This window comes from Amblyomma americanum, chromosome 10, assembly GCF_052857255.1.
Source record: "Amblyomma americanum isolate KBUSLIRL-KWMA chromosome 10, ASM5285725v1, whole genome shotgun sequence".
In the NCBI taxonomy this organism is placed as follows: Eukaryota; Metazoa; Arthropoda; class Arachnida; order Ixodida; family Ixodidae; genus Amblyomma; species Amblyomma americanum.
Genome location: NC_135506.1, coordinates 92,785,508 through 92,803,746, shown reverse-complemented (window position 1 = coordinate 92,803,746; position 18,239 = coordinate 92,785,508). Strand labels below are relative to the sequence as shown.

General features: G+C 46.8%; 1 protein-coding gene across 1 annotated transcript in view; it reads right to left on the bottom strand.

Moving 5' to 3' along the window:
• LOC144108552 (neprilysin-1-like) overlaps positions 1–15,773 on the bottom strand; it is a 78,499-nt gene extending 62,726 nt beyond the window's left edge. Inside the window, exons 1-3 of the mRNA XM_077641760.1 lie at positions 15,700–15,773; positions 13,325–13,395; positions 8,180–8,356 (exon numbers count right to left, since the gene is read on the bottom strand). Of these exons, the coding sequence (XP_077497886.1) occupies positions 8,180–8,356; positions 13,325–13,363 (216 nt within the window). The 5' untranslated portion in view covers positions 13,364–13,395; positions 15,700–15,773. The remainder of the gene's footprint in view (positions 1–8,179; positions 8,357–13,324; positions 13,396–15,699) is intronic.
• Positions 15,774–18,239: the final 2,466 nt, after the last annotated feature.

Here is an 18,239-nt window from a genome sequence, read left to right as displayed (position 1 = left end):
TTATGCTAAGTTTTAACACCCTATAGGGCTTTAAATCATCGTCATTATCATTTGTCTAATTTTAGCAAACATTTTTGAACGGTTGCTTGGATCGAAAACATTGCACTGGAATTAAATTACAAGTGTGACCAATGTATTTATTAAAACTTGTTGACCGAGAAGCGACAGTGAATAACCGTTTATAACAACTAATTAGGTGTCAGATGAGTTTTGCTAGTTAATTGAGTTCATGCTAAAACTTTAGTAGCCAACAAAACCTTCACGTTCAGATCATTATGACTGAAGAACAGACTCCAAACCAAGCAATAATTTTCCCAGCAGTGCTTAGCTTCAACATGTAATTGCATTTTGCAAAACGAATGAGCTCTATAGACGCTGTATGCGGCGAAATATCCCCCGGCAAACCATGCAGAACGCATCTCTTGAGAGAAACATAGTCGTCTCAAAATTAAAAAAAAAATGTAACAGAATTCCTTGAATTAATGATTGAGAGTCATATATATATATATACATAGGTAACACAGGCACATCTTCAACCTCATTCTATGCAGAATGGTATCCATTATTCTTTCGAAAGTCGCATGGGCATTACAAAGGCAAAAAGGCACCACGGTAAGTTCATACAAGCCATTCTACCAACGCCGAAGTGGCTAGTAACAAAAGAACTGTAGCGCGACCAAGACGAACACAAGACAGAGGCATACAGTTCTTTTGTTACAGTATGTGCCATCTAGCCCAACAAAAAGTTCTTCTAAACCGAAGTGGCTAGTATTGCCCTGATAGCGGCTATCTAGCGATAGCCAGGCAATAAATGCTCAGCTGCGAGAGTTGCATAGACCAATGCACGTGTGCGTAATCTGACCTCATTCCTAGAGCATGGCTGATTGAAGCATCCGAAAAATGAGTTAGTGTCGGTCAGAATCGGTCTTGAGCGGTTTGTGGACATAATGTTTTTCACAAGAGGACTATTGATATACACGAGAAACTACCGTGAAACATGATTTTGGTGCGGTTATGGACGCCACCACTTTGCGCGAAAAAACGAAGAGCTGGGCCGCAGGACGATGTTCCTTGAGCTGTCATGTCGCAAATTTATCAAACGGATGCTGACTAACCGTGCGCCCAAAATTACAGATAAGTTTTCGGCCGCAATGTGTGCAAAGAAGCCAATGTCGCGAAAGTTGTTAAATTCGTAGAGCACCATGTGAACTGCTGCATTTGGACTTGTCGCTAAGGTACTGACAATAAATGTTCTATGGTTGTGTATCACATGTCCTTGATTGCTGTGGAAATTTAGACGTTGGCCACAAACGATTTTAAATAAACGGTTTAAATCAGAACAAATTCTTATATTTTTCCACACTGTTGGCCATTTACTGGTGCCGCCGTGCGGTGCGACAGCACCCGCTGGTCTTCCTTGTGGTCGCGTTCATGCACCTCAATCTGCCAATACCCACTGCGGAGGCCAAGACAGCAAAAGTAGCGGTCATCACGCAGCCGGTCGAGAGTCATCGATTCGCGGTAACGGGTATATATCCTTTTTGGCCATTTTGTTAAGTTTAGATAGTCGCCACAAATTCTGAGTGTCCCGTCGTTCTTGGCGACCAGCACAGCGGGCGAACTTAATGGGATTGTTGACGGCTGTATAACATCATCCCGGAGCATTTCCTTTCGTCAACCTGCGGCCATATCGCCTTACGCTCTTCCGCCGACATTCGATAGGAGTGTTGACGGATAGGCCGTTCTTTGTCATCAATTATGATGCGATGTTCTGTTATGGACGTCTGTCTGGCCATAGAGGTGGCCGCGATGGAGTCACGGAAAGAGGAAATGATGGTTTGCATGTGGCGTTGCTGATCAGTATTCGAGTCAGGGTACAAGGCATTCCTAGCTCTTCGACTAGGACACTTTCGGGAGGTGTCCCTGGAGGTTGACAACGCACAGTGGGCGGCGGGCTCACTTATTTCATCGAAACAGGCGATGGCTGCATTTTTCGGCAAGTGGCTGTATTCGGCGCTAAAGTTCGTGAGTAGAAGCTGAATCCGCTGGATCTGTAGGGCAACGACGCCCCGAGCGCTGCAGACTTGCTGGCTCCACACTAACGACCACTTTTCTTCTGCGATGCCGTTGAAGGCGCAGGGGTTCTCGCAATCCACCATTACAAAGAAGGTGGCACACCTGGAGGTAGAGTGATGTGGTCACCTGATAGACAAGATAATGGCTTGAATGGCACACTGTCCCTGACTATGGTGCACGGGACGGAGAATGTCACCATGAGATCGCGGAGGTCGATGATAGCACATTTTTCGGGAAGAAAATAGAGGCCGACAATAAGGAGCATTAGCCAACTCAGCGAAGCAGCCAGTTAAGATAATACCGCGAATCTCTATCCTAGCGATGTAGATGCCGAAAGCAGAAGACAGCGCAGCCGGTGCAGACGACAGAGTTCGTTACTCCCTAAGAGTTGTATGAGTTCAATGTGCTGCCCTTCGGCTTGTGTTCTGCTTATGCCACCTCTAAAGGAATGATGAACACTGTCCTAGATGGCCCCAGATGACGGTCCTGCCTCGTCTACCCTGACGACGTTGTCATTTTTTCTGGCCCCTACGCCGAGCGACTCAAGCGCCTGAGTGCAGTACTATATGCCATACGAGCGGCTGGCCTCGTGCTCAAACCAGAAAAATGCCAATTTGAGTTCCAACGGCCGAAGTTTCTCGGCCGTGTTTGAGGTTGTCAGCCCTGACCTCGACAAGACGGCTACCGTCGCTGCCTTTTCTAACCCCCACTGATAAGGGTCTTCTGCGCCTTTATTTTTTCGAGTGGGTGGGGGGGGTTCTGCGCTTATTACCGACGTTTTGTTCGCGACATTTTGCGACTAGCCGAGCTTGTAACACGCTTGACAAACGGAGAGCAACCTCTCATCAGGACCCAAGATTAGCAGGAGGCCTTCTATTACCCTCAGAAACCGCCTCGAATATACACCCATCCTTGGCCAATTTGACGCGGAGGTGGACACAGTACTGCACACCGATTAAAGCAATGATGGCCTGGGTGCCATACTCGTTCAGTGTAAAGAAGGTGTTGAGCGCGTGATTGCTTATGCAAGCCGCACACTGTCGCGATTCTTTGCGAACTATTCTACGACGGAAAACATATGCATTGCTGTCGTTTGGGCGGTAACGAAAATTTGCACGTACTTGTATGGTCGCCCATTTCGAGTCGATAGCGATCACCATTCGCTTTGTTGGCTCGCCAACCTTAAAGAGCTCTCGGGGAGGTTAGCGCGTTGGAGTCTTCGGTAGAAGGAATTCGAAGTTACCATCACGCACAAGTCTGGCAGCAAACACACTGATGCATAGTGCCCTTCCCGTGAAACTTAGTGACGTTAACTACAAAGTGCTCCCACAAGAGTCTCTTTGCTCGTCCAAGCGACCGACGGCATCCGTAATGTACATGTTTGCTAGGATGAAGCCCTCCACGCACCCTAGGACTCATTCGGCCAAGGGCGGTGCCACTGACTGTGCTCCGCCCCTACATGATTCAACACCTCCTTCCCTCTCCCTGCGACATCTTGTTGATGGCCTTTTAAAGAGAAGGAGCAATGCCACAATCGACCATTTACTGGCGCTGCCGAGCGCTGAGATAGCACCCGCTGGTCATCCTCGTCTTCCCCTGCTCTAGCGTGGGTTGGCTGAGTGTGGCTGCTGTGCAAGTCGTAGTGTACACTTGTGCTGTTTCCGCTAGCGCACTACCGGCTCTCGGTACATTGCATTCACAGTTACATGGGAGTCCTCATACTGCTCCTTGCGCAGTGGCGCAGCGCTTAAGCGTTGCGCCACTTTCCTGCGATGGCAAGTGCTCCCATCGGTGGGCCTTGTGCGGCTTAGGTTGTTCTTCCTGATCGACCAATCTTTATTTATCTGCTACCTGCCATGGTGGGCAGTTTGTGACAAAGCCGGAAGGTGTCGTGACTTAGGTGGCCCACCTACATCCTAGTTTGCTCTCTGGGGACTTCTTGACGGAGATAATCCCGCCATTTTCCCTCACATCGTTGACGCCGAGAACACCGACACCGCATTTCTGTGAACGAGGTCTTTGACGGTTAAAATGGAGAACTGTTAAAATTTCTGGCTCCATTACGCTTTGCGTTTTCTCTCCAGTCATAAATGACAGCCAAACTGCTTTGGTAGTCTCACTCAGGACGTTTGTTGCATAGCTGCTGCATTGTTCCTAGAGCTGTTGTCTAACTGCTTGAAGTCTACGTTTGTGTACTGAAATGGAAGGTCTTTCCGCAGAAGGGGTAAAAAGATTTATTGTTGAGTTTTGAGTAACCAATGTACTTCCCAAATCCTACAAGCGGCTACTGCAAAACAGGTTTCTATTACGATGTCTATCGCCTCAGAGAGGCCGGTTATCCTCACCATGCCAACTAATCTGTCACAGAAAAAGTTAGGAACCAGAATGCTTGTATCAGAATGAAGCAAGCGCCCACAGAACGATGCATGCTGAGATTATTTATATCAATGCACTATCTCACAGTGTGAAAAAGGTGGGAACGAGGGTTGCCATTAAAGGTTTTTTTTCTGCTCAGAAAAGTCTCAGAATGGTGTGCGCCAAGGTTATCTCGGAATGTCGAAAGCCGATATCTCGAACGGTAGAGCCAGAACTACTCCAGTTGTTATAGGAATGTTGCATTAACCATTCGGCTAGACTGTGGTTCCACATACATTCGGACAGAAAGGAAGATGCGTAAATAAATGTACGAGCTTCACTATCAGATAGAAAATCGGGTTTACGGTCGCGTAAACATCCACTGCACAAAACATTGATGTCAAGCAGGCCTGCGTACTGACAAGAGAACAGCGAGGACAGCAGGTTGGGCATGTTGGCTACTCATTTATGATTGAACAGCGCAGAAGAACGGCAGAAGAGAAAAAAATCAGATAAATACTTGAAGCTGTGGTAATCAGAAATAATATCGAATCTCCCTTTAGTAAACCTCGACTTTTGTGGTCGGCAAAGGAGCTCAAATATCAAGGGTTCAGAGCATGAAAGATGATGGTATAGCGCGTGTTCTCAGGTGCTGTGCTCGATTGTCAAACTTTTTCTTTGTGTTTATGGCTTGGCCTTAGGTATTAGGTACCAGTGTTTGAAGTGAAGTGCCAGTTGTTAGTGTGCGTTGTGTGTTTTGTCTTCCGTATTATTCCGTCTCGGCACTGGTTGCTTGAACCACGTTGACCTAAGTTGTCCAAACAGCATGTCTTTGCGTCAAGACGACACAAAGTGCCTCGTGATTTTGTAGCGATAGCTACATTGCGCTAGCATTTGAAGCCTTCACCGTGCACCCCTTCAGCTGCGTGGCACCCCTTTAACAGCGTGGCACGCCTTGAGCTCCGTGGCACACCTTGAGCTCCGTGGCACACCTTGAGCTCCGTGTCGCGCCTTGGCTGGTCACGTGGTTAGTCACGTGATGCGGAGCAGCTGCCAGCGGCGCACCGGCGAAACCGAGTTGGGGAGGGTCGTGAAGCGGGGAAAGGGGGAGAGAGTGAATCCACCACAGGGACGAAGATGAAGGAACGCCCAGCGAAACAGAGTGGGGAAAGACTGACTGCATTTCGACTGAGCGAGTTCCACTCGGCCATCTGTAGCTATCGCGTCACTCCAGGTTTAACCGGAGCCGAATCATAGCCATTTTTTTTTCTGAACCAAGAACTGGAACTGCTTTCGATGACTAACTGATGTGGCGGCTGCGTCAGGCACATGTATCGCTGGTAACCGTTAAACTATTCGAGATCCGTGCAGTTGAGCTCAACTTTGTTCGCATAAACTCGACCGTCGAAACCAAATATTACGGAATGTGTAAGTCGAGCGCTGCACGACTGTTGAAGTATAGTGTTTTGAGTTACGGCTTAGTGGCAGGTAGCATACCATGCTACGAGCGGCAGTCTGCGGCTGTCCCACCAGTCTGTGGTGCCGGAACCGACAGGCAAAACTCATTAGGAAGACTTTGATATTACATGTCGTTTGAAAAGGACCTCGCAAACCCATTAAAACAGAGAAATCCATATTTTCGCAAATTTTTTGTGCTAGAGACCCCCCCCCCCCCCCCCGTTAAAAAATATGCAGTGTGCTCAAAAGGCACACTGTCTGTCTAGTGCACGTGTACTTGAATTCGGTTGTGGCTGTCATCTAAATCGTAGTTATCGCAGCACGAATTGCACGCTTCAAGATTGGCGGCCTTCATCCCATGCTATTTGGCGGTCGTGGTCGGTGTGTATAATGAGAAATTGTGCAAAGGTGACGTTAAGCTTCTGGCTCAGCACTGCCAATGAGGAGGATACATTGACTTTAGCGTGTAAGAGCTTTGTACTTTACGGCAGCGCTTCCTTTTCACGGACTGCGGCCGTAGCAGCTTTGACCACCGTTTGATAGCATCTACCCAGAGACTTACCCTAGCCACTACTGAATGTCTTCATATAAAACTCTACTAAAAAATCCCGAGCAGCCTTGCGTAGCGACTGGTAAGGATAGAAAGTGGACGCACTTCGGTGGAGGTGAAACGCAAAACACCTATGAGCTGTGCGATGCCAGCGCACAGTAAAGCACCCCAAGAGGTCTCAATTAATTCAAACTTCTCTATTTTGGCATCCCTCATAACCCATATTTGGCTTCGAAACGCGAAACTCCGTAATATTTAAGCGTCAAATGCTTTTTCCCCCGTTATCGTAGCGCCGCTGTAGACCTTGCAGCCAGAATGGAGAACACGGAACCGTTTCAAAAGAACATGGAGGCGAGCCTAAACGAAATTTGCCGAGACATTCCTCAATCCACCTAATTCTTATGCTCTGCGCTGCTGTCGGAACAATAAATTCGTCAAGAGCACCATCTCTAGAATGTGGTCCACCGTTACTGCGCATGCGTGGGCATCGCAGCTTGGCACAACGCAGGACTTGAAAAACAGGCGAACAGGCGATTCGCAGCAATTTGCTCGCACAAGAGATTCCTATCCTAGCAGTGTACAATTTCACTTCTAGGTTGACACCTCAGCAGCGTCGTGAAAGAAGAGGGCAACATGTGCCCCCCCAAGTAATGCCCCTTCGGGGCCCTTAAGGGTTAATAAATGATGATGATGATGATGATGAAAGGATGTGGCGCCCACATTCGCTGCTTGTTCGAAGCGAAGGTCACGTCGTTGGGTACAGCATACCAGTTCTTGCGCAACACACCAGAAGGGGTGAAGGGTGCTTTGCGAGGTGTTCATCTAAGGAAAGAATGTCGTGGCTCCTTGAGACTCGAGTGGAAGAACCACCATATATAAGACGCACTGCAGCCTGGTACACTTATTTGCAGTGCATTTAATGCTTACATCTGCTCTGGACAACACAATGGGCAGTCAATATTTATTATCTATCGCGTATAAATTATTAGAAAGCCATCATAGATGCTTTCATTTCAACTTGCAAGCCATAAACTTAACATCAACAACCTTTGCGAATTGTTTAAGCGTCCAACCAGTGCTTAAATTCAGGGAGCAGGTACTGCTCCTTTCACTCGTAGCCCTCACCGTGCCATTATGAATGAGGTTACCTCAAAAATAAAATAAACGAGCCCATGGTTGCAACCGGTCTTTCTTTTATACGAAATCCACCTGTTTAGGAAAAAAGTTTTTGCCCACATTGTGTTATGACTCCCAAAAATTTCCAACAAAGTATTGTTCCTATTTTTGGGTATTGCATGTGGATGTGTGTGCGCTTGGTCCGCCATGGCCTTGCCAGCAGGTTTTTATGAATGTTTCCAAGGCATTGGCACAATAAACGCAGGACACACACAGTGGCCAGTAGTCGCTGCTAGACTAACAGCGACTGCTAGGCGCTGGCGATCAGAAACCCTCGTACGTATTGTGAAACAGATAAAAACACAATGTAAGTATACACTGAGTAGCCCGAAATGCCATATATTGTTTCAGTCCACTTTCCATAAGTCTTAAAAACGACATAAAGCGAGCAACATTTTTTGTCTTCGTTTCTTTTGGTGTATATAGTTATGTAAGGCTTCTTTGTTGCAAGTATCTTATTTTATTAGCCTCTTCGAAATCCAACTTATGGCGCAGTTCATTGTACGATGGTTGAAGTCTAACTTTCAGTTGACGTGATTACCGTGTGCGGCTGCGTGCTCTCACCTCTGCAAGGTACCAGGTGAAGATGGCGACGAAAGAAGAGACGATGAGGACGGACATCACTCCAAACATGCAGATAACCAGGGTTGAAAGCTCGGCGACACCACTCTCGGCTTCATCCTTTTCTTGAGCGATCGCTGACACATCGCTGTCAAGCCGGCTTCGAATGCTGCTTTGCGTCTGCCGTATATAAGAAGTCACTGCTCTTAATAACAGGTTTTCGTTCTCCTGTCCAATTTTGTTCAGGATTTACACTCCGCCACATTCTCAAGACAGCATAACCTCGGCGTGCTAGAGGTATACATAGGTGAAATTTCATTACTATATAGCAGAATTGTGCGCTTCAGCAAACGTTCTCCCGGTAGAAACGAGATGGGCAGTGGTGGTCAAATATAGACAAACACACAGGCACAAACACACACACATTTGAGATAAGCGCCTGCCCGTGTGTTTGTACCTGATCTTTTCAGCGATGACACATCTGAAATACACATTTTGGACATAAACATTATCATTGGAGTGTTGTAGAGTCAGGAGTTGGGAATAAAGAAAACAGGAACTTACACTGTTATACATAGTTATCTAAATTCGAACTTTACATTATGGTTTATTTTCACCTACTGCCAATGTCATTCAAAACTATAGCAAGTACACATGAAGCCTTGACAGGTATTATAGTTAAAATCCGATGAGATTGGCAACGTATCAGAGTAATAAAATATCGCTGCACACCAGCCAAGATGACTGAGTGGTTTTGGCGTTCTTCTGATGATACGAAATTCGCGGGGTCCATCCCGTCCAAGGCGGCTTTGTTTCTGTGGGGGCCAAATACAAAAAAACCCATGTGGTATGCGATGTCCGCTGACGTTGAAGAAACCCAGGTGGCCTAATTGATCTGATGCCTTTCACAACAGCGTCCCTCATAGCTCATTTGTTGTTAAGGGACGATCAACCCCATTACATAAAAACTGTTTAGAAACCCGCAGCGGAGTGATGCATATTACATTGAAACACAAGATAAAAATAAATGTACTGAGTATAAAGCCCAATCATACAAGGTGCAATTTTTGTGAAAGCAAATCAAAATACAATGTTCTTAAATATAAAAAAAAACATCATTGGTATTTAATACTGACGTTCCCGTTAAGGTGTTTACAAACGCGGCTACCAGTGGAAGTTCTGTTATGAATTGAAGGATTGAGGTAATTTACATTCCATTGTGATTCTTGGAAAGAAAATAATTTGAACCCCTCATTACATTTGAACCCCTCATTACAAATGACCATAATTTTGGATTGCATATTTTGTGTTGTACTTGCTATATTACATCTGATTTACCTCGGAGAATGGTTACCTGCATGTAAGTTAGCCGGGGCATGAACCTTATGGACTTTAGTTAGGCCATGCTTTCAAGACTCAGAATATTTGTCCTTATTAGCAGCCGAATTTCGATGGAGGCGAAATTTTAGAGGCCCGTGTACTGTGCGATGCAAGTTCACGTCAAGAACGCCAGGTGGTCGAAATTTCCGGAGCCGTTCACAACCGCATCCCTCATAGCCTTAGTTGTTTTGGGACGTGACACCCCATAAACATAAATCTAAACTTTTATTAGCGGCTCAGGTAAAAACTTGCTTAGCCCGAAAGACGCGGGTTCCATCCCGGCCGCGGCGGTCGAATTTCGATGGAGGCGAAATTCTAGAGGCCCGTGTACTGTGCGATGTCAGTGCACGTTAAAGAACCCCAGGTGGTCAAAATTTCCGGAGCCCTTCACTACGGCGTCCCTCATAGCCTGAGTCGCTTTGGGACGTTAAACCCCCATAAACCAAACCAAAAACGTGCTTATAACCTGTCCAGCCATAACAGCTAGACACTCGACCGCGATGACATTTCTTGCTTGCCGCTAGTATCAGCAGATAAGGTTTTACGGTCTCATACACGAGATACTACTCGCTGGTGCTGGGTGACAGTTTGGATCTCGAGAGGCGCCAAATCGAAACCGAACCCATGCGTAGTGCAGGCTGCTGGTTCCACAAGCACACGCCGTTCCATGCGTACGTCTCACGAGATTTGTAATCTACCATCTTGGCTGGAGCGGCGAGCAGGATGCTGGTGTCGGCGCGTGGTTGTGCTGTAAGTGTTTTGATAAGCCGTTTCGTATGGTTATAGGCTGTTCGTTACACTAGAATCAACTATGCGATTGAGCGGTGGCACTTCAGTAGATGCCAAGCGTCTTCCGAGGTCATTTGACAAAGGTCGCACTGGCGGGGCTCCATAGCGGTCTAGAACCTACAGCTTCGACATAAAGTTGAGAGCGGGACGGAAGTCCCGATATTGCTGGTGACGACGACACGAATAACAAAAATATTTAGTTATATATTTGCACTCTTTTATGATTGAAAACGCAACTCTAGTTACTGGTTTTAATAATGTTTTAGTTGCGTGCAGTTAGCTGGACAATGCAACGCTTCATTAGAAAAAAATAGGAAGGGCACACAGCACTTCTTTCACGCTCTTAAGGCGAATGCATGAATGTCTCATCGTGAGTATATATTGATACAGTTCAGAAGTAGTGTAAGCTGAAGTGGAGAAGTGCAGGAAGCAAAAGTGATTCCTCGTCTTGCTTGTGGCCGCTCGGCAGCCTTGAGTAGTTCTCCTGTCTCCCGATTGTGTTGCGCGTCACACTCGTGAAAATCTCGTGGAGGCGCTGGCTCCGCTCTTTAACTCGCGTAGGATAGCGACCAGCACGGACCTTACCTCGGTCCACCAGCGCCGCGGATGGCGCCTCCGTGGAGCATCCCCTGAATTTCTACCCTTCACATCTGCAACAAGGTCGACGCAACCTCGGTCTTCGGAGGAACCAGCTGCCATAGCAACTGAAAACAGGGTACCAAGCAAGAGCTTTTCGTTGGACTCGTGTGCAGGGCACCGACGTCAACGCCTTTGGGACTGATCCAATCTCTATGCCTCTTGCTAGCGACGCGACCTTTCTACGCGAGCTGATCCTGTCTGTCGAAAAGGAGGAACTGTGGCCTTCCGGATGCCGTCCGATACGCGATCTTTCCCGCCACTGACTGAAGTCGTCCGGGACGAGAAGCGCCTGGCAGCACAAGAGCACCAAATTTCTGAGGGTCCTCGCCGGGTTTATGCAAGGCCCGTGTATGCCAGAATAGCGGCCCTATGGGTGAGTTGGTGCATGATGAAATGAACGGCGGCGTAAGAAGGTTGGTAGTGTGCGCATGTGGTGTCCCTTTCTTGTTATTGTCCTTGTTGCGGCGCCATACATATTTATTTCATTCCCACGTATGCGTCCGTCCTACATGAGGCCTCTGGGTACGACGTCACTGCCGAGGCTCCAGCAGTGCGCTCGACGAGCTCCCCTCATGACCACGCTCCGTCAGGCTACGAGCGACCGCGAAAGAGTGAAGTGTGGTGTCCCCCGGATCATCTGCCCCTCTGCTATAACTGTGGCCAGGCGGATTACCTCTACAGGGCGTGTTTATACTGCCACGTGGGCCTGCATTCTTTCGCACCGGACGACCCGTGCCCACAGAACGGGAAACGACCACTTGAGATAGCATCTCACCTGTCGTCGCACCAAAATCACATCACGTCAGGCCACCTGGGAGTCAGTCGCACATTGGTAAGGATTCGGCATAGGCACTACTGGCCCACATTACTTCCCTCAGTGCGGACATACGGCAAAACCTGTCGCGACTGCCAGCACCGTAGGTCTCCGCCCTCCAAACCCGCCGGAGTTCTTCACCCCATAGAGCCTCCGAAGACGCCTTTCCAAAAAGTGGGAATAACCATACTAGACCCTTTCCCGAAGTCATCCACAGGAAAGCGTTGGAGTGCGGTCGCGACGGATAATTTATCTCGTACGATGAGACAACGGCGATTGCAAACGGAACTGCTGTCGGAGTAGTCACGTTTTTTGTACACAACATCGTACTGCGTCATGGCGCCCTTGCGGTTATCATTACGGACCGTGGAGCTGCTTCCACGGCCCGCTTGACTGAGGCATTCCTAGATCTGACCCACACGAGCCACAGGCGTACTACGGCGCACTACCCACAGAAAAATGACTCGGGGGAAATCCTTAACAGGACCCTGGAGGACATGCTCTCGATGTATGTGGATGAGGAGCACAAAACGTGGGACCAAATTCTCCCATACGTAATATTCTCTTAGAATACGGCCCTGCAGGAGAAAACGCGGCTCACGTCATTCCAGCACGTCTTCGGTCGTCAAGTTATTACTTCTTTGGCTGCCATGTTGCGCGTCGACCCTCAGTGTGACCGAGAGCCTGACCTTGATGTCACCGCTTTCGTACAGCGGGCTGAAGAAGAACGTCAACTGGCCAGGAACACAATACAGTCAACAGCACGTAGACGCTGACCGCTAAAACCTCGGAAGGAGATTTGTTGCGTACGAGCCAAGCGACCATGTGTGGGTTTGAACACCAGTTCGTCGTCGTGTGTGGTCTGTAGTTTGTAACCTAAAAAAATGATCATGAAGACATCCTTTTTTGTTTTTAGTTATGACGTGATTGTTTAGTTCACCTCACCCTCCGAAGAGAGCGCTGGCTGCGCACCATAAGCCGCCTCGTTTTGAAGTAAGGGTTTCTTAGCAAAAGCAAACAGCGCTGCCACTCTTCATCTACCTTGCTTCTTCTCTAGGCTGCCGCGTCTGCAGGCTTAGAGAGACGCGTGTTATTCAGCTGATCTATGCTACTGCACATTGGGGGTTTTCCGTAATCATTTGACCAAAACTGTTCCCTATACAAGTTATTGATCAATTCGATCCCGCCCTGCTATATGCTAGCCGTCCTGGTTAGCTCAGTTTGTAGAGCGACTGCTTCGGTGATGCGGTGGTCCGAGTTTTGGAACATCGGATCAAGAAGAATTTTTCTTTAACTATCGAGCTATGTGGAAACTTCATATCTTTCCTTTCTAGCCGTATGGATGCGCTTCAATGGATTCCAATTAGTATTACTCCCTTATTAAAAGCACGTGTTCAGCTCTGCAGTGTTTTTCTGGAGCTAATGTAATCGTATTCCAAAAGTTATAATAACGCGTCTGCTATGTGGGAAGGAACCAAAACGTTTACTTCGTGCGAACTAAAGCAACAAATACCATGTCACCTCACCTCGGCTTTCGGCACAAAAATCGGTGCTGTCAACTTCATCGGCACTCCTCTTCCTGCTCATCAGTGAAGTCCTGGAGAGGTTTTAGAGTGAAGACAGAAAGAACGCTCTATACGGTCCACGTGGTCGTGACAGTTTGGGTCGGATATAGCGACCGTAAACTCCGCGGGAAACAGGAGAATAGCACCTTATTGCAGAAGATAGGAGTGAGTAGAGACCGTCATTTGAAATTATCGACTGGCAGAATATTTTGTAAGGTGCGACTCAGGTGTCCGTCGATATATAAGATAGATACTGCGCCATTTCCTTTCCACAAAAACCAATTATTATTATTATTATGTTGTTGCGGTACTAACAAAACGTGCCTTTGTGGTTTACGAATGTTACCAGTTCATAAGTTGCTATGAATGCAGCTAGCAGCCAAGAAGAGAGTGGTTTGAGGGCTAAGATTAACTGTTACTGGTTATTTTGTCAGCTTTTCCGCTTAGGGCACTTTAGCAACTGCATGTTGAAGGGTAGCTTTTACCCAAAACACTGGGGCGCAGCATTTTTGCCCGAAGCGCTTGTTTTACAGGGCCAGTAACCGTAGAGAAACCCTTCTAGTGTGCGCAACTGACACCACGTGCCACATTGCGCTGAACACTCAAGCTCACCGCAGGAATTTGGAATGTTTGGTACCAAACACTGACCTTTATTTTACTGCGAGAAGCTCAGCAAGTACTTATTGGTCCAATTTTGCTAAGACGAGGAAGCGTTGGTTATGATATTCGACTATGCGTGCATAATGTAATGGGGCTCTCTTGTGTTCTCGAAATACAAGTTCAACCTGTCTATTGTAGCGATAGCTACATTACGGTAGCATTTCTAGCCTTCAGCGAGGCGGCGTCGCCACCCTGCAGCTGCGCCACCACGCTGTGACGTGCTTGGTCACGTGGTTGCGCAGCAGCTGCCGGTGGCGCGGCGCCTTTGCTGACCATGTGTTTCGTCACGTCGTTGGTCACTTGACCAAGTTCCTCTCAGCCAGCTGTAGCTATCGCGTCACTCCAGTTTTAACCAGAGCTAAACCACCGCCAATTTTTGAGTTGCTGGGTGTTCGCTGCTGCAGATGACGCTAGCTCTCGATGTCCGGAAATGATGGGCATGATTTGTTATTCAGGCCAGCCTTTTGGTAAGTCATTTGTGGTTGGATGCAAACTTTTGCTCAGATTATGAAGGGCATTTAGTAGATTTGTTTTTAAATAACTACCATCGACGGCCATGGGCATAACCAGTATCATTGTTATCAGACGGCAGCTTTTCTTCACGGCAGAATCACCAAATTCTTCTGTCTTGGACTGGCGGCTTACATTACATTACATTACATTACACTGGCGGCCCGTACATTTTCCAAACCCGAACCCAAACCAACTGCCTGCCAACCTTAGCTTTGTTCCTCTCCCTTGGCCTCCATCTACCGTCGTCTGAGCAAGTTGTCAGACATGTCGTACAAATCCCACTAACACTTTCAAGTTTTTTATCTTTTTTTGCAAAGCTGTATTACCTAAGCTTTTACTGTCGATTATTGGCTAAAGTATATTACTGCTCCTGAAGACACAAACAATGACTCAGCCGCTAGGTCTCTGGTAAGGCTTTTAGAGCAGAACTACACACATTTGAATCAGAAGCCTGCAGCTTCAAGTTTGGAACCTAATTAACTAACACGACTAACTATCTATTTTTCAACCACAAATTAGGTACCGTGATTCTATTCCAACTTCATGAGAAAAACAGAAACTTCAATAAACACGCTTTCATGCTCAAAGTTAATACAGTGCAATACTGGCTATTATGCAGGTGACCAAAGTAATATATGCTCTATAGGGGGAACTCTAGGTGGTCACATAATCTATGTTGACTTATCCTATGCACGGCACATATTGGGCGCCTTGATCGGGTTACGAATGCAAACTAAGCGTGCTTTTACCGCGGCGCGGGAGTGGGGAAAGGCAAGGGCCTTGCGGTACCATCAACTTGGATATAGGTGAATGCGACGAAAGAAGCAGCAAGCTGAAGTATGAGCCGCTACTGAGCGTCAGTTGCCGAGCCAATATATTGAGCTATGTGGCGCTGCCGGTTCGCCAGCTGATTTATCACAGGAGAAGGCCATTATTGAGAAATGGGGACGGATTACGCGCAGACGCCATTGATACTAGCACGTGAGAGCACCACTCGAACAAGTCTCGGCCACAACATCCCGCGTCTTCAAGTCTCTCCGGCGGGCATGGCTTGACAACGTCTTCAGTAGACAATGAAAAGAAAATGGGCAGGGAGAATGCTATCCTGTTTGCAAGGAATCGATCAAGATCTCTGGTTTGTAGCTTGATGCGTCTCCACTTACCGGAAAATAGGCAGGATTGGCGGCCAAAACCCTAGAACGGCTTCTACGACATCGACCCTTATGCTAGCATCGTCTTTCTTCTTCTTCAACTCAGTAAACATGGCAGTACCCACGCGGCGGGATTGGCCAAGGTACTGTGGTGAATGCCTACGAAGTATTTGCGCGTGAAAAAAAAAGGCACGAGGCGGCAAAGCAGAATACTGAATCTCGAAAAAGATTTTCCTGAAAATCTCACATAAGTTAACGAATTTAAAGTACGAGGAATAGAATAAAACCCACATTTTGGACAAGCGGCAGAACTTTATATGCAGTTGATGTTACTGCCCTCTTGTTCGTGTTCTAGCAAATAACTGCGCCCTCGTAATTCGCTCTTTGTGCGTTATTTACTTCAATATGGATCGCTGTTTATTCTATTTTTTTATATTGGGACAGCATGCCTACTGGCACACCCCAATTTTTGCACGCAGATATCCACGCCCGACTCTCGAAGGAAGTCCAGTAACGTCTGGTGGTGCAGCCCAGGGATCCTGTATTCTACATCCGACTGTCGACCTGGGGCCGTATTCCGAGATTGTGTCATAATAAAAAGCGTCATAATCTGCCGCAGTGCCCAACACGGATTAGTCAAAAAATCGGAAGCGGATGCCGGTTCGCTTGCGACTGTGAGCGGCGGCAGGATGTCACTGCGTTGTGGTTGCCGCATCGAGACGTCCAGCGGCGCTTTTGCTCTTTGCCGAGAAAAAGAACGCGACCAATGCGACAGAAGAAACATTCAGCCGCAAGCTTTGTTGCGCATCAGGTTCCACTGCAAAGGAGTAATATGAAAGCTGCTTTATTTACTCAATTGACTTCAGCAAATACAAACAATATAGCTCAGGTGCTCTTTTCTGCACGGTAAAGGCCCGAGGTGTACATAAAGTAGAAAATATTGTGTGCAACCATGAATGGCATTTCAAAGACAGAAGGCGGCCCGCACAGCCGTAGATCGCCGATGTTAAATAAAAAGGAAGCTAGCTTGGTCGCACAACACGGCGTTTCACATTTATCTTGAGGAAAAGGAAACGGAGATGAAAATTTGTAGCATGCACTCATTTGCTGCACAATGCGCGCTTCGTGCTAGGCTGAACCAAGACGGCTTGACGAATTTGCGTCTGCAACATAATAATAATAATAATAATAATAATAATAATAATAATAATAATAATAATAATAATAATAATAATAATATTATTAATAATAATAATAATAATAATAATAATAATAATAATAATAATAATAATAATAATAATAATAATAATAATAATAATAATAATAATAATAACAACAATAACAATAATATAAAATAATAATAATAATAATAATAATAATAATAATAATAATAATAATAATAATTGGTTTTGGGGGAAAGGAAAAAGCGCAGTATCCGTCTCATATATCGTTGGACGCCTGAACCGCGCCGTACAGGAACGGATAAAGGAGAGAGTGAAAGAATAAAGCAAGAAAGAGGTGCCGCAGTGGAGGGCTCCGAATAATTTCGACCACCTGGGGATCTTAAGCTCTATAGCTCTCTCAGCTCTATAGTTCTATAGCTCTCTCAGGTCTATAGCTCTCTCAGTTCTATAGCTCTCTCAGCTCTATAGCTCTATATAACGTGTACTGACATCGCACTGCACGTTAAGGATCCCCAGGGGGTGAAAATTATTCCGTAGCCATCCACTACTGCACCTCTGAACATCGCTGAATGTAAATTGGTGCTATGATCCGATGGTTGTGGAGACGTTAACTTTTTTCATTCATTTTTTGAAGGCACTGCTAATAAATTAAGAGGATGAGCTAAAAAAATCTCCTTACTGTGTTTCTCTTGGTATATGGGTTGGGAAACTTCGCAGACGAAGTTCTGATAGGTTCGCCATGATACGAAGCGCACGCATGCCCATTGTCGCCTTAAAGCTAACTTTCAAGCTAACGCGCTATCTCACCGATGCCGAGCCACACCATTGCGGCTATCGAAAACTATGAGGAACACCAAAAACCACCTCTGGCATGTCAAACGCTTCGGTGTAGCAGCGCGTCGCTGGCGACTGACCATCCATGCACGTGAGCGGTTTCACGCTGGACACACGATCATGATGCAGTGCGCTTCAACAGCTAATAGAGAGCTGTAGGATAGGAAATGCACGTTTGGGCGCAGTAAACGCATGTTTTATGCTGGTCATTCTGCTTTATGTTACATCATTCAACATACGCAAACAAGATAACTCGGTGATAGAGCCGCCACCCAGTTTGAATGAAGAGAACAATTCCGGCGGCAAACAGGTGCTTGTTAGGCCTAGGAGCTACCGAATCGTCGAAAGAAATAAAGAACAGGCCAAGTTTATCGTCCATCCAATTTGTTATAGGCAAGACAAGACGAAGCGAAAGACCCGTACCCAGTTTATAGCCAGTCCACGGTTCGAAAAACGCAGTAACATCGACGAGTTCACTTCGAAGCAAGAGGCTCCACTTGATAGAGTGCCACCATGTTGGCTGTTGAGCATCGG